We start from the raw sequence: 17904 nt of genomic DNA on the forward strand, positions 1-17904 counted from the left end.
TAGGATAGCTGCCTTTGAGGACAGCAAAACAAAAGTGGTCAGCTACATCCTGTGTTGGCAGGTTCCTGTGTTCGACCGAATTTGTGGTACCACGTGACAACTACAATTTACCTCATCGAAAAATAGAATGAAAAAAACTGATTGTAATACCTACATTAAATTTGTTGACGTATGTCTTGGTCGGCCTCACCTTAGCCTGATAGCTTTTGCAGTCCGTCCGCATTAAAATAAATGTGAATGGCAGCAATCCTACAAGTGACATTCTATTTTTCGATGAAGTAAATTGTAGCTCACGTGGTACCACAAATTCGGTCGGACACAGGAACCTGCCAACACAGGATGTAGCTGACCACTTTTGTTTTTTTGATGAATATTTGTACCACTTTTTTGCCATTTGCGCAAAATTTGCCAAGTTAAGCCACGGCCGACCAAGAGCAGTTGAAGCTGCTAAAAGTCAGCTTGCTTTTTATTGAAATTTAAGAAAATAGGCGGCCCATGAATATATATGAACCAGTGCCTTTGGTTTTATCAATAAAGTATTTTTCGCGCTAGGTTTTACTGTATTACGTGTACTTACAGACAGTAAAAACTTATGTACACAATCACGGTAAAAATAAATGTCATGGATGACAGCAGTAAAAAAATACTTAAGTACCTTTTTGTTTTATTAGATACGTGAAGACGATTAGGCCTCAAACTTAATCAAATAATTGAAATATAATCGCTTACCTGAGATCGTTTTTAGCACATATTTGTTGAATAAAAGCATTTACTGCACTCTTACACATTCAAAATGCCGAGTAAAAGCAATTCGGCTACTTTTACGAAACATTTTTGCTGAGAAAAAGCAGTGCGGTTGCTTTTATAGAACACTTTCACTGAGTAATAGCAAATTGATAATGTTTATAGAACAAATAATCGAATAAAAGCACTATCGTTGCTATTAAAACACTAGAAGCGCTTTATATCAACTTTTACTCAACTCTTACAGCATCGATTTGCTTCTTATACAGCGCTTACTCTATTTTTATAACACTTTTAGTCTGTATAAGTGCGCCTTTTCGCGTTGAGTAAACGCTTACAGGACTTTTATTCGACTGTTTTTACACCGTTTATAGCACCAAAAAGCGAAAATAAAAACGTGCTCTCAACTTTTATAGCACATAGATTTGCTAGTTGGGGGGACTTCGCTCACCTCGTCCCCCACCCCCGCATTTTTGGCATCATCGGTTGCATGAAATAATTGCTCTAAACTCGGTCTAGAGGATTCCTAGTCTATGCGGTCATGTTTCCATCAATCATAAATGGATTGATCGCATCCACCTACGAAAAGGCTACCTATCATGTGAAGCCTTTTCAGTGCAGGGTTGTCTCGAATTTAACCCTTTGTGCAATGTGCACGAAGCCAAAGCTAATGCAAGCCAAAATGCGCATAGTTTGAGTTCAGTCATCGGTAACTTAAACGCCCTAGTATCACACGTGTGATACAAACTCAATTTGGGTATTAGCGACTCAGTATCAGACGTTGTGTTCTTAACTTACCTATCATAGAAATGGCGATATTCTACATATAAGGTTATTAATTATTCACTTTAATTGAATTTTGTATTTTAATTGAATATTTTAGCGACGTTGCCTTCTATTTCAAGTCGAATTGGCCCCAGGGCATACGGTGTTACTTGTATACCCAAGTAGCACAGATTAGCTGTATAGCAGCCGCATAATGAAGTACGAATACGCTTGAAGCTGGAATATAAAAGCTGCATAATAGCTGTATAAGCGTCTTTTCAGCTTTTATAACTCTTAAATGGGCACAAATTATGCAGCCTTAAGTTCACATAGCTGTTTAAGAGCATTGTAGCAGCAATTTAATGGAATTATAAGGGGTAACAGGAGTTATAAGAGGTGTATATTGACTGGGTAAGAGACCACCAGTTACCCTTTATTCAGTTAATATGTCACATGTGCGCCCTAATACCGGGAAAGATTGACGTTGGGCTGAATAAAAGATAATTATTAACATACTTTTACATCTCTGCCTTAAAAAAACATATTTATATTGAAGCAAAAACGTTTAGCGCAACAACACCATAAGTCATTTTGTTAAAGTGTTTAGTTAAATGTTAGTACATGATCTTTTATATATTAATGTGAGAAAGATGTTTGGGAATGCAAGTTTATTGACATTATATATATACATTATCTAAGAAAATTTCAATGCGCCACGAAAATAATCAGGATTTATTTAAATTAATGATATAAATAAGCTATTGTGTAAAAAGTATTTTAGTGGTTTGGACAGAATTATGAGATAAAAAGTTAATAATACGTTATAGGAAGTGCTAAACTAATGATTTAGGTTAAGAACTCATGCACAAAACGTTATTGTTGCCCTTAAAAGTTGGAAAAGTAATTTAAATTTTGTAGGTTATATACAATAAAATGGCGGTCAATGTTAAAAAGCAACGTGAACCGTTAAAATTCTAATATGCAGCATACGACTGTTATATATCTGATTAAGATACTTAAGTGAACCACTATAAAGTCCAAGTCGTTCTTTCGATACACTAGTGAACCTCTAAACAGTTATAAGGTATCTTGTGAACGTTTAAATAGCCGCTATACCCACAGTCTCAATGGTAGTATAATAGGCTGCTTAGCGGTAAACATGTTCAGCGCTAAGCCGTATTATGCGCCACATGTGTTCGATTATACGTCTATTGGTTTCATAACAGTTCACTCGTTCTCCCTTATAATAAGTCAGCAAAATAAAAGCTGCTTTAGCGGTAAACATCTTCAGTGATAAGCAGTATTATGCGCCACATGTTTCATTTATAGGTCTATTGGCTTCATATTAGTTCACTCGTGCTCCCTTAAAAGTCAGCGTAATAAAAGCTGCTTAGCGGTAAACATGTTCAGCGATAAGCTGTATTATGCGCCACGTATGTTCCATTATACGTCTATTGGCTTCATAATAGTTCATTCGTGCTTCCTTAAAAAGTCAGCGTAATAAAAGCTGCTTAGCGGTAAACACGTTCAGCGATAAGCTGTATTATGCGCCACAGGTATTCCATTATGCGTCTATTGACTTCATATTAGTTCACTCGTGGTCCCTTAAAAGTCAGCGTAATAAAAGCTGCTTAGCGGTAAACATGTTAAGCGAAAAGCTGTATAATGTGCCACATGTTTTCCATTATACGTCTATTAGCTTCATAATAGTTCACTTGTGCTCCCTTAATAAGTCAACGTAATAAAAGTCCACAATTACCTCCTTATACAGCACATGGCGTAATTTTATCCACTAAACAGACCTTATAACGGTTAAAGCATTTGATAACCCTTAAAGCTGTATAGGTTCGTAGCAAATATACCTTTATATCACTTTTTGCGTATTAATGATAGTTTTCAGAGCCGTAATGCAGCTTTTAATCAGCCCTAAGCTATATAAATATCACTGAAATCTATTATACAACTGTAGGACCACGAGTGTGCTGTTATAAGTGTCTTAATACGCACAGAGCGTTAGATAGAACTAAAAGTGAGTAGTTATAGAGCTATCTGTGCTACTTGGGTATGTTTCATACTAACCTTTGTGTAGGCTTAAGTGCAATTTCTTGCTTTTCTTTGCACCCCACGACTTTCACAAGCTGACTTGGTGTTTCTGTAGACGAATTATAAGAGTAGGTAAGTATGTACAATCGCCATCAGATATATCGGAGCGGCCAAGGTGCTCACAATCATCTGAACACGCCTCTATTGTCAGGGCGTTAGAGTGCGTGTTCACTGTTCAGATATTGTGAACACCTTGGCCGCTCCGATATATCTGATGGCGACTGTACCTACATATATTGTGAAAATGTTTTTAACGAAAATTCAGTCAACAATAAAAGGGGCAGAAGTTGACGTGACCCTTTTTACGTTTTTGTATAATGCAATAAAGTAAAAATAATTTTCTTTTTATAAAATTGTATCTTTTACTAAAAGTGTCCAAACTGGTTCCCCGCATTCGAATCAAAAAGGTAGAGGTAAAATGTTTAAAAAATATACTTTCACTAAGAGGTATCTATTTATGTACATATTATACATATAAGTGAGCGTTCTTAACTCTTTATGAAAGTTTTTTAATAAATTATTAAAGTTACCGATCAATGACTGGACTCATTGTGTTAAAATTTAGAGCTCAAAAACACCACCTAAATGATTTAGTGGAGTTCGACGAACCTAGGTGCAAGCTGCAAGCTAGTTACTTAAATGCGTAGCTACCAACCTAGACTGGGCTGGGGGTGCATCGGTGACACATGAAAACCACATGAAGGTGCGGATTATTTCTAAATAAAAAAGTTAAAAACTACCAAGGGCGGCCCGGGGGTAAAAACCAACTCTACACCACTGATACTGCTTTGCTACAAGCTGAGCGCCAAAGGCGTAACTATGCGACACGCGAAACTTGTTTGCACGGGTCAGTTATTCCCGCCGGGGCGCACCGGCGCCGGTGCCGGCGGAGCCGGCACTCGTTGGTGGTTTTAGACGGTATAGTCCTTCATTGGTTAGTCCGTGATCCCCCCTGGTTCCCACGGAACAGGTGGCATGCGTAAACGCATTTCCCCAACGTAAAAAAAGGGGGGGGGGGTAACTGTAGGTACCTACAGTTGTTAGAACATATTGAGGGTCGGAAGAGATCACAAAGATATTAAAAAGTTCTATGGTATATATTAATAAATAATGGTAATTAGGTACAGGTAGGGAATAGGTCCCTTTGTAAATATCCCGACATAATTCTGTCACAACAGATATATAACAGGTTCTAATTAACTAATTAATTACTAGTATAAAACAGTACTGCTTAAATTTCATTTTTAATACAGTTGCTCAAAAAGTGCTACTTTACGTAGCTGTTTAGCGTGCGGAAAGTTGGTTATCTCGAACTAGTGCTTTTTACTTTTCCAATTTTTTTAAATTTATACTTGTTCCAATTCACGACTACTTATTGATGAGTGTTAATATTAGTTTCCTTTAAACGTCGTAATCAGCATAAAAACCTACCGTTAATGTAAGAATACGAAAAATATTACATATTTCATATTTAATTACTTACCTCTTCATCATTATAACACGTTTATTTTTTAATATTCAATATTGAAAATTCCGTTCTTAATAAGTTGACTGAATGGAACGGAATAGCTGCCAAACGCCCATAGATATAATATACTTAAAGACGACGTCTAACCGAGCTGTCACTGTTACCACTTTTGTTTAGTGTACGATTAACAATGTTTTTCTTATTTTTTCGCAACTGTATTAAAAAACGTCGTTCGATACACGTGCGGAAATGTCATTCTTCACTCGTCCCGAGTCTTGCCACTCGCCTGCGGCTCGTGGCAAGATATCTCGGTACTCGTGAAGTAATGACATACCTTCCGCACTAGCATCGAAATGTACTATTACCTAACACTACCCATATCTGTTGGTATTAAACTGCCATTTCAGAGAGTACCTAGGTAACTCAAGTTTCCGGCGTAAATCTGAAATTAATTATTAATTGGAAAGCCAAAATTATTCGTACCTAATTTCTACTATGTACATAAAAGGAACCTACACGCGTATTCGGGAAACGAGATAATCACAAGATCTAGAAACGATATAGAGATCAACTAGATTTACATTAGATATCGACTAGATGTGACTTGGATATCTAAGTCATAACTTGTCGAAATCGTTCAAGAGGACCTCCAGAATCGCGGAAACGTCAAATTTGACATATCTATCTTACAAATATCTTTAAATTATCCATATCGTAACTTGTTGACGTCTAGTAGAGATCTATTTCATTTTCCGAATCGAACCGCTACTTACTTAACTAAATTGACTCGCACGCCTGAACGCTTTAAGTCTATTTCTACATAAGTAATTTAAGGCACCTTCTAGTGGGTCTGACTATTATGGACCTCTAATTAATACGAGATTTTTACAATAGGTTATCATGTTACGTCAGAATATGCTTAGCGTACTGGAAAAATGTCGGCTTTTGTCCCACAGCTGTACCTTTTATACAATACCTACTGCCTTCGAGCAACACCGGCTTCCGACACGTCGGAAGGGAGGGGCCCAAGCGATATCTCACCGTACAAATCATTCTGCCATTTTTCGCGGGGGGAAGGTGCACACAGTCGCACTTCTCACACACTTACATACAAAATCCAATCAAAGGCCCTACCGCGAACCACGTTCGACGTGTTGCCTCTCTATGGCACTTGTAAATTCATACGTAAGTGTGACAGGGAGGCAACACGTCGAATGTGGTTTGCGGTAGGCCCTCTGTAATGACGACACAAATACATAGAAAATGACACACGTCAAAGACAAATCTTGCAAACCTCGATCTCTTTTTGTGTACGGACGAGTGACTAGTGTCACAACACGCACACTAACACATTTTCGTTGAAGTATGTCATTGTATTCTGAGAGATGAGAAGTCGGATTTGTCGCTCGACCGATCCGCAATTTGTACTGAGCGAGCAAAATCGATAAATCCAACAATTACTTGAGACTAAAATATAATAATTGTATTTAAATGTAATTAAACGTATGATATGTAAAAAAAAATATTACATGTGAAATGTAACACTTTCTTTTTGTAAATTTGATGTCCCCGACCTCTTTTTATAACAAAAAACCGAGCAGAACAGGCATTTTTGTGCAGCAGTGTTCACGCGCGCGTCTGGACTCGGTCTAGTGAAAAATCCAAGTGCAACTAGTTTTATTACCCGCGCTAGATTATATTGACGCGCTAATCTTGTACCTCGGCAGAGGGGAAATAGTGCGAATGCCGCCTCCCTTCCGTGTTGCTCGAAGCCTACTGCAGATGAAAAGCGAGTTGTCTGTTCGTTTTATTTGAATAATTCGCTCGTCATATTTTTTTTTTCGCGATCAAAATCATTTATTCATAAATTAAATATACTATTGATGATCAAATCAAATGAAATCAAATGGACAGGCTCCACCGTTATGTTGACTGTGGCCTGTGTTCGCGATAGTGGTGCCGGCCTGGACTCATTAACCAGATTAATTAACATTCATGGACACCTAACAGCTAAAACTGACTTTATATAAAAATCGCTTTTATTTCCTCTACCAATGTTCCAACAAAGGTAAATACTTCCTACTCATAATACATCCAATGTAAGTAGACACCTTTTCCTAACTCTTTTTTATTAAAAAGAGACTTCCGTTTGCATCACAAGATATAAATTGTTTCACAACAGGCCTCATATCCTGTCCGGAAATTATGAAATGCACCAGCGAATCAAAACAGGAGCGTAACCCCCAAGCCGTAAGCCTTTGCAACAGTGGCGCTATGTAGGTATAAAAAATAGTAAACGTAATTTAATAATTTCGTTCCGGAAAATCATTAGGTTATTACTATCATTACTTACATTAAAAATGCAACATTAAAACAATGTTGCTAAAGTCATTCGGGTACAAGCGTGTCATATTTATTATCTTACGTGTTTTCATTGTCGGGTCGTTCTCGCATTTCGTGCAAATCGGTGTTTTCGGAAATTTACCAAAAATGTGGTGGCGTTTTCGAATATCTGTTAATGCAAGGTTGTAACATAGGGCCTAAAGTATATGTCTCTCCAATGAACAATTCTAAAAAGGTAGGTATTTTCTTTATATGTACAATAAACACCCAATTTTTTCATTCATCTCTACATGTAATGCGTGAAGATATAACGTTGACCTACATTTTAACCTTAAGATAATAAAAATAGAAAACTCTTTGGTGGTTCAATAAATGACTAATTTAGTTGTGTTTTAAATCATATAATATTAGAAGGTAGAAATTAATAATAATAACTATACAGCCTTATAAGTGTATTGTTCAAGTAATTTCTTCATTACCGACGCGAGAAATGGATTAGCTGTATTTTGCTATATAGCAAGGGTAAATAGCACCTACCGCCGACGCAATACATTGCTCATCAATCAGTTGGCCACGTGCTCTCGTAGCGGACGCCCGTATGCCGCTGTTAGCGAAAATATTTACGTTCTCTCGTGTCGGGAAGGGGTGTGGTTCTCGTCAGTCTTCATCACCATCGCGTGATTTATACAGTAAGTACCAAGTGTACATTATTATAATTATACTTAATGATGTGTTTTAGGGTTGCCTTTCAGATGGTTTATTCTGCAAAATTAAGGTCTGATGCCAACTGATGTAGGCGACAAAAACTACCAAAATTTCATTCATATCAGTTTCATTCACTTCTTTTCCTTCCAATTTTACTGGGGAAGGTAATGAACGACTTAAGAAGGTAATGATAATAATATATTAAAGGCAGTGCATTTAATAGAAAGAGGCTTAGTTATTATAAATATTACGTTGTTATAAATATTTAAAACTGTATGTGATAATAGGGAAGCCCAACCGGGGAGTTTTGGATTTATTTATAAACTTGCCGCTCTGTAACCTCTACTTGTGTCATGTGTTGAGTACTTCTGTGATTAATATTTAATAAATATTTATCTTAAGAAAGATATATTATAACAATTTGACAAGCCTATTTGTCAGATTAATAATGTACTCTTTCTAAACATGGGGTTAACCTTAATATTATTAAATATTAATCTTAAGAAAGAGTGACAAGAAACAATCCGACAAGCCTACTTGTCAGATTGTTATAATTACTTATAATATATTTTAAATATTTCAATTGACTGCCCTAAACGGCTATCGTGCATATGAGTATGACGAAAGTACTCAACAAAGGTATCTCATATCATGTTAATCTACCACGTTTGAGTAATTCTAAAAAGACCCTTCTTGGGCTCCTTCACGGAAGTTTAGACATTTATTTAGCTATAGTTAATATTCATCCACTTAAAACTATTTTCTAAAATATTAATATTCATAGAGGAAATTGGGACTACGTTTTTATGGAAACGCTGTTTTTCGTGCATTGTCTACTATCCTCTATACAATAAACACTTCTTTGAAGACGTTTTATGACAACTTTTCATGGCTACATTTGTTACATAGTTTTTAAAGCTATTTTGTCTATATAGTTATTAACTCACATTTATAGATGGGTCTATCGTGAATTTCTTTTATTACCAGTAAAATGTCAAAACAGAGATTTGTGCAACTACACGACGAAAAGTGTATGAAAAAGTTTGAAGTAGACATCAAATTTTCCACATAATGTTAATGATTGTATTGTTTGTTTACCCAAAACTTTTTCAAACACTTTTCATCGGGTAGTTGCACAAATCTCTATTTTAACATGTTGCTGGGAAATCAGCTGCGACCACGATCAGTGAAACATGTGTCGGAACGTCGGGAAATAAAGGTAATAAAATAAATTCGCGATAGATAGGAGGTCTATAAATGGGAGTTAATATATGTTCAAAACGCGAATGATTTAAGTATATTTTTTCTATGCTAATTTTTGAAAATTTTAAAACGATGTCTTACGGGATGTGCTGCGCAGATGATTAAACCTACTTGACAAGCACTTGGGGTTGACAATCCCGATTTATAATGATAAGTAAATGGTAAATGTACCATCTAGCTTGAACATTATAAGTTGAGATTGTCAACCCCATGTGTATGTCAAGTCGGTTTGATCAACTCTGCAGTGCTTAAGACACATGTTTTTAATATTGCTGATTTTAATTGGTGTTAATTTTCTTGAAATAACGTTTTTTATGTCTGATTTCATAAGTTTGTTTCATTACCGTCCACTGATAAAATTACCATCTCAGCCGATTTCATTACCAGCGCGTAGTTCATTACCAGTAGCCTCATTAAATGAAAAGTATTAAGGTTACAAAGGTGCCTTTAGCAGAAAAGTGTTAATAAATGAATCCATATATTAACGAAACCCAAAAGTTTACAATTTAAAAGAAATTTTCAAATCGAGAGAACATCACCGATTTGCACGAAATGAGAGAACGACCCTGTCATCATCATCATCTTCTTATATGGTATCAGCAATAGAATGAAAATTATTAGTAGGTACATTAATTAGGTACTTTTACCTACATCTCAAGGGGCCCACTGATTAACAGGACCCCTATTCGACAAGCGACGTTTGACGTATCGTGTTGATCTCCCGTTGATGTGGGAAAATTCATAAGTTCTCGAATACGTACAATGTCAAAATTTGACATTAACAATCCACAGTTAGGGTGACAAGCAAACCAAACCGAACCACTCTTAGTTTAGAGTTGAGTTTTGGTTGTACCAAATGATATTATCCACCGTTGATGGAATCAACACTCAGTATGCAATAAAATCAACTGTTGATTTGACGTGGATGCGAAATCTGAGAGTTGTACATGTCGAATTTGGCCCAAGTCCGCCGGACGGTATCGGAGAACAAAATTTGGACAGTTCCGAACAACTGACAGGCCGATACCGTCCGGCGTACTGTAGTGGGCCTCTTAAGTACAAGACCCTGAAACTTAAATAAAGTAGCTTACATTTAATCTGTATCATTATGATTTACTATGAAGTAAAATAAATAGAACCATGTCTAGATAGTCAATGTTACAGCGACTAAATTAATAATCTTAGTTACACGTGGCTCCAAAGTATTTAAGTAGGCAAATCAGTTTCAGAATTCATTTAAATACAGAAACGTAAAATAACAGCACCTTAAGCGGATTCAGCGTCGAGAAATCGTTGTCGCTAGCCGTATTTATATTACTTAGAAATAAATTCCTGTAATCACGGGAAAATAATTACTTAAATGTTGATGGAATTAACCAACCTTTAAAAGCTGTGAATAGGAGGAGATGAGATGAGATGAAAACTGTTGAAAGCTTTTATTAATTAACATTTTCGTTCCAAATAAACTTTTGCGCTGGCGGCCTAGCGGTGTGCGACTTTCAATCCGGAGGTCGTGGGTTCAAACACCCGGCTTGTACCAATGAGTTTTCGGAAAGTTCGGAAGTTATGTACGAAATATCATTTGATTTTACCAGTTGCTCTTCGGTGAAGGAAAACATCGTGAGGAAACCGGACTAATTCCCAATAAGACCTAGTTTCCCCTCTGGGTTGGAAGGTCAGATGGCAGTTACTTTCGTAAAAACTAGTACCTCGTCAATTCCTGGGATTAGTTATCAAGCGGCTCCCATGAGCCGTGGCATAATGCCGGGATACCGCAAGGAAGAAGAGTTCCAAATAAACTTTTGATAACAGACAACTTCTGCATTTGAGAGCAGCTAGTCGGAAACGGCTAGGAGGAGATGATGATGATGTTGGTAAGGATGGTGTGCCAATAATTGAAATGGATATCGTTTTGCAGGACGGCGGCAACAGTAGCAACGAAGGCAAGACGGACTCCGAGCCGGGCTCGCCCTTGAGCGTCAATGCCCCTGCCTTCTCGAGGCAACCCAGCAACAGTGAGAGCCGGAAGTCCAATGAGTCACCTCACGTGAGTATAATATGTATCTTCTCTCATCTGTATAGTTCGTTTTTTTAGCATTAGAAATAAGGTAAACAATCTTGATGTGTCTTTTAATTGAAAAACACATTTTAAAAATAAGTTATGGCAAATATGTAACATTTATGAATCTAATACCTATGTCTATTATATATATTCTTCTGCTTTCATAAGTAATAGTTACTGATTTTTAAAAAGCGTTTTTCAATTAAAGGACATGTCAAGATCGCTTACCTTCTCTCAAGTTCTTTCTAATGCTAAAAAAACGAACTATAGAGCAAGTTTACAGGATGGCAAAATTGTCTACTTTAAAAATAATAGTAAGTATATCGATTATGCCCTTTAACGGCTTTAACGAATCTAAAAAAATCCTAATAATTTACCATGTGTTACATTGTAAGGTAGAAGTACTAGTGCTCGATGCTGCACTAGTATTCGACATGGGCACTTTATGCCAAAGTGACAAGGATTAAATTTGAATACAGAAAAATCTTCGCCGTTCAAATTTAACCTATATTACTTTGACATAAAGTGCCCATGTCGAATACTATGGCAGCGTCGAGCACTAGTACTTCTACCTTATGTTGTGAGATAAATAAATCATATCATATCACTATTTTGAGTAGTTACATTTTGTAAAATAAATAGCCAGCCACTCAACATAAGTACATATTATAAGGGCAAACTCTTGAGAAACTTGGCAGTTGGCTTTTTGTAGTTTTCCTTATCGTCCACCGATCTGAGCAGTTGCTCAAGGGCCTTACTTAATCCGTGTCCACTCTCTGATATTAGGGAGCCAAGACACAAGTTTGCGGTTTAATAGATGGATAAGTTCCAAGTTTTTTCCCGTTCGGCGGAAACATTCTTAAGTCACTTGTGTGAGATAGACAGCAGGTGTAGGTATAGGTCAGTCGACTCTATCATCTGATTGCATTATAGTAACCATAACAAAATAACTTTTAACGTGTACATTCGTATCTTTATTTTTACATATCAATAGTTAGTGTTACGATGCATATATTATTAACGAGACAAACGTTTAATATTTACAACACTTGCTGCAAGTGACTTGCATCTTTACATGTACAACAAGTTGTAAGCAGGACTAAATTGCATTTAACTAGAATTAAACAGTGATGTTTAAAAAACAAGTTTTACACGATACAACATTTTTTGTTATTACTACCGGATTTCAGTGGATATAACTATATTTTTAATTACTATACGTTCTGGTAGTATTGTAGAAAAATATTTTTTTCGGTGTGGTAGACCACTTTCTTGGCTGACTGTACATAGGATTGGATTACTAGTTGATATTATTTTTAATACGACATTCCTTAAGATTGTAAAATGATAGTTGCCTCCTTCTCATTTAAAACTGCAAACAGGAGTACCAGGTTTAAAGGCACTTAAAGACTTAAAGACGAATCTTTATGTAGGAAATAAAAACGGTTCGTTCTGATAGCTAGAGTAGCTATTTATTTTGATGCAAGACTATCGGTTTTAATTTGACGTGGTGTTTGTCTTATTCCCAACGAATGGCTGTCATCCTTTAAGGATGACTCACGTTAGACCGAGCCGTGTCCGTGTTAAAACGAACTTCAAGATGCCAAGACAATGATCTTTGAATTAAGTATGGGATACTACCTATATTGCTTAAAGCCGTTGCTATTAATATAATAAGTTAGGTACAAAAAAACATTAGGAAACTAAGGGATTCAGATCGAAGGTCATTGGCGTGGGGAAGCCCCTTAGTTTTCATACGTGGAATCAGTGAAATACATTTTTTAACGAATTGATTCCTTCTTATTAAATACAATTGTACCGTTAGAACTTCAATCATTGTTTCATAAACCGTTTTACAATAGACTTCTTTATACAGCCATTGTTTTATTTGCCATGAAGCCCATGAATTTCCCGACCTTTCATTTCACAAAGGCTCGGGCCTGGGGCATCCTAACGAAACAACGACTTTACCTTGCAAAGGCAATATACCGGGTGTGGCCTATAAAATTAGCAAAAAATTAAACTGTAGGCTGCACACCTCACACTGATCAACATTTGTTCGGCGACTTTTAAATATAACTTGTGGTTTGATTTTTAATACACTTTAAAGTTTATTCTAAGACGCAATGTATTGCGAATTTTGTTATGTTTAAGGCGTGACAAGCAACGTCAATCACAATGATAATGGCGTGGCGATGGCGTCCATTGAAGATAATATTTATTTTGTATTAAAATAGGGAGTCTAAATACTTCATAATTTTTAAAAGTTGTTGAACAAAAGTGTCACCGTTTGTGGAGTACAATCTATGTTTTAATTATTTGCTCGTGTTACAGGCCACACCCGGTATATGTATTACCCTAATCAACGATCCCTTATTTATAGTTTTACAAGCTACCCAACTTCACACGGATTAACAAATTATACACCTACCTTCCTCAAGGATCTCTCTATTGATAGGTGAAAACCGCATGAAAATCCGTTCAGTAGTTTTTGAGTTTATCGCGAACAAACACAAAAACAGACAGACGCGCCGGGGGACTTTGTTTAAATTATAAGGTGTAGTGATACACAGAATATAAAGAGTCACAAGAACAATAGCCGCCGCCATATTATAGGCCGATCAAATTACCGTAATTTCAATAGCCTAGAAAAAAAATTCACAGTTAAGTACGCTGGAAACGGTCATATACGAGTATGTACAGTGTACATAAATAGGACAATACCATTACGAAACAAAGGCCGGCGGATTGTTTCAAGAAATCACTCAAACGGATTGTACGTTGGATATCTGTTGGCTTTGTTCTGAAATGAACACGGACATCAAATTATTTTTCATCACCTGACACGAGTCATTATGTTTCAATAAATTCAATAGACTATTGTGAGTAGAGATGCACCGGATATCCGGTTACTATCCGGTATCCGGCCTATCCGGCCATTATTTTACTATCCGGCCGGATACCGGATAGTGACCTACTATCCGGCCGGATACCGGATAGTAACATTGCTTGATTTCGGAGTAAATCAATTGGATTTAAGAAACAGACACGGTCATAATGGTACTTGTTTATTATATTAAAATAATTTAATCATTCCACTGACTTGCACGCGCAGTCATTTCGTGCATAGAAATTAGTCCGCGCGAACGTTTACTGAGAAACAGGTAAAACCTGCAGAATGCGCACCTAACCGAAATGTAGGTATAGTTCCGCTGGCCGAATATTCGGCGGCCGGATACCGGATATCCGGCCGTTGTTTAGGCCGAATATCCGTTATCCGGTATCCGGCCAAACAACTATCCGTTGCATCTCTAATTGTGAGTTTAACCATGTTTAATCTTCGTCGAATATGATCGAGAGATTTTAATATCAAAACTTCCGTGAGACACAGACATATTAAATATCTTAAGAACGGGTCACTCACGTATTTTAAGTCGAAAAACGCTCGACATGTTCCAACGGAAGCTCGTGATGACACTCCTCGGTACGGAGTGAAACATGTCGAGCGTTTTTCGATTTAAAATACGTGAGTGACCCGTTCTTAAGATATTTAATATGATCGAGAGATATTTAAATACTTAACCTCGTGCCGCCCAATGTACATTAGGATGTACACTCAGTTTCGATGGAATGTAGTAAAAGTAGAAAAGAAAGTAGGTAGCATTTCATCTGTCTCGTAAAATTTTCGAACAAATGAAAATGAACCCAATTGAAAATACAACAAGATTCTAATTTCCTTGGCTATAATTTTGTATGGTGGGCGGCACGAGGTTAAAGGCTAAAGTTATTTAACTTTAAGTTCAGTTAGTTCTTAGGAAACTTCTTACTTAGGAAACTCATTTTCATGATGAGTTTTTATGACTCACAACTTAACATTATAGTTTCAAGTAGTTATAATAGTCAGTCAAGTCAGGGTATTCAAAAACCAAAAAAGCTAATAAACTTGTACTTAGCGCCGATGTCAATTAATAGTACATTATTGTCGAGGCTCGGAAGTAGCTACTTGCAGGCTGAGGATTCATTTTAAACGGACGACCTTGGGAGTCCGTTTAATTGAATCCGAAGCCAGCAAGTATAGCCTTCCAGCCGAGTCATATACAGGGTGATTCATGAGACGTGAGCAGGACTAATCCTGCACACTCAGTAACTGATAATTGATCGATCACCGTCGTATTTAGGTGAAACAACTACACTTTTTTCTATTTTTAACTTTTTGGTGAGGACAAATTTAACTCTTTCTACAATCATGGTTACCCTACAAGACCTAATTAATAAACATAAAACCTCTTTAACCATAATGACAGCATTTTGATTACGAAGAAAATAAACTGTCAAACTTGAGTGAGATACGAGTTTTCAAAAGTAACCAGACTGTGATGACAGTGATGACATTGAATTTGACACAGAATATCGGTAGTTTAGTATTCTAATTTTAGGGTGACCATGCATGTCGTAAATAAATTTATTAATTTTTTTTTTCAACACGAGTAGAAAATTAACGTTAATCTCACTAATACTGATACGAAACAGTTGCTTTTAATTTACAAAAAGCGCACTGTTAATCCTGCTCACGTCTCCTGAATCACCCTGTATAGTGCTTTTCTCAAAAATGGTGCAATAAATATAAATATCATAGAAATATTTTACAAAAGCAACGTTCTTACGTATACATTTTCACAGAAACAAGCCCTAGCCGCCTTTTTATTTTTTTAATAAAAAAATAGAAGTGTATTTTTCTGCCGAAAATACGCCAACCTATTTGAGACAGCTAAATAGTCGCAGTACTAATCATCTGTTTGGCTGTTTAATGGGCCTGTGCCTTCATTTGATATGGCTATTTCAAATTTTAAAAAGTTTGGAACTCGACAAATAATGGAATTTGTATGCAACATTGCAATCCCAAAATCGAGACTGCAATGTTTTTAACTTTTTAATTTTTGACTGACCATGAACTACGCGCTTCGCGACCTATTTTTTAGACGGCAAAGTCAAGTTTGCCGTCCATTTTTGAGAAAAGTTGATATTCATTTGATCTAGTCATTTGTTAGTTCTAGACGATAGGTATTCGTAACGATACATGTGATGTTACTGTCACATAAATAAATCCATACAATCAATTTATTTTGGCAGATCGTAGGTATACCTACATCAAATAAATATTAAGTCATAAATAAGAAACGCGACGTGTTTTGATACCTAATCTTTATAGGTGAGTAGGTAGGTAATGTTAAGTACCTATATTTACTTCTAACTATTCCGAAAACGACCAAAACATTTCGTTAACTACGCCTGAATAAATTCAAGGGCTGATGATTCCAAATAGCGACGATAAAGCTAAATTTAGACATTAAAGGCTCAAGGCTTAATAGATAGAAGCATTACAAATGCATAATGAGGGGTTTTACTGTTGGCAACCATGGCGCCAAGCGCTGGAAGCGCCACCTAGCGGCTTACGAAGACACTACGAGGAGCCGCTACAGCGCCATCTATCGGAGAGCTACGTCATAGGACCAGGTAGCCGCCGCCCTGTCTACCTGGAGTGGCAGCAGACTTCGGTGGGGATACCGAGCCGATAAAAGGGGCTGCACGACCTTCAGAGCCCTCTTGTTCCAGCGACTGTCGTTAGGGTTACTTGATGTATATAAGTTATAACGTATTTTGTAATTTTGTAATTAATTTGATTAAATAAAGTATTTTCAAAGTCCAGTATTTTACCTTTACTTATCTTCATAGTAAATTCGTTTACATCAGAAGTGTTCTTACCTTCGTCCAAATGGGTAAGCGTAGTAAACGCTCTAAATCTAAACGGAAGCGGCAACGGTCAAGTTCATCGAGCGCCATTAGCGTGTCTACCGAGAGGACTCCGTCACCTCCACCACCAAAGAGAAATAAGGTATCACGTAAAGCTGATACCCAAACAGTGAGTACAAATAATGCTCCTACCTTGAATAATATGATACCGGAGTTTAATCCACTAAATGATGACGTGTGTGCTTGGCTCAACATAATCATGAACTACGCGCGAACTTTTTCATGGAAGGATGAAATGATCAGGTTTCAGGCTTTAAACAAATTAAAAGGCCCCGCGAAAGTATGGTACGATTCTCTCTTGCGCACCGATTGTTCTTGGCCCTCGTGGAAATGGGAGGATTGGAATAGAAAGTTAACATCTAGTTTTCAACGGCGTCGAAACATGTTTGACTTACTAAAGGAAATTGTTGAGAACAAACCAAACGATAATCAATCTCTGTACGAGTTCTTTTTTGAACAGAAATGCAAAATTGATAGGTTATCGTTGGGTTTTTCGGAACAAGATATAATTTCTATTATTGTGGGTAATATAGGAGATTGCGGTATAGGAGCAGCGATCGAAGCTACCAATTTCGGAACTTGTGACAATTTAGCAAGTTACTTACATGGTCGCGTGTATAAACCATCGAAAAACGCGAAA

At 36.8% G+C, this 17904-nt stretch overlaps 1 protein-coding gene and 1 long non-coding RNA gene across 3 annotated transcripts in view; one reads left to right on the forward strand and one right to left on the reverse strand.

The window, feature by feature from the left end:
- The window catches only part of LOC134674520 (rabphilin-3A), a 92043-nt gene that overhangs the window by 48180 nt on the left and 25959 nt on the right, over nt 1-17904 (forward strand). For both annotated transcript variants that reach the window (XM_063532616.1, XM_063532617.1), the window contains exon 5: nt 11310-11438. In XM_063532616.1, coding sequence (XP_063388686.1) covers nt 11310-11438 — 129 coding nt within the window. The remainder of the gene's footprint in view (nt 1-11309; nt 11439-17904) is intronic.
- The window catches only part of LOC134674585 (uncharacterized), a 254701-nt gene that overhangs the window by 20198 nt on the left and 216599 nt on the right, over nt 1-17904 (reverse strand). The window lies entirely within an intron of this gene.

The sequence above is a fragment of the Cydia fagiglandana genome, chromosome 20, assembly GCF_963556715.1.
Source record: "Cydia fagiglandana chromosome 20, ilCydFagi1.1, whole genome shotgun sequence".
Taxonomy (NCBI): Eukaryota; Metazoa; Arthropoda; class Insecta; order Lepidoptera; family Tortricidae; genus Cydia; species Cydia fagiglandana.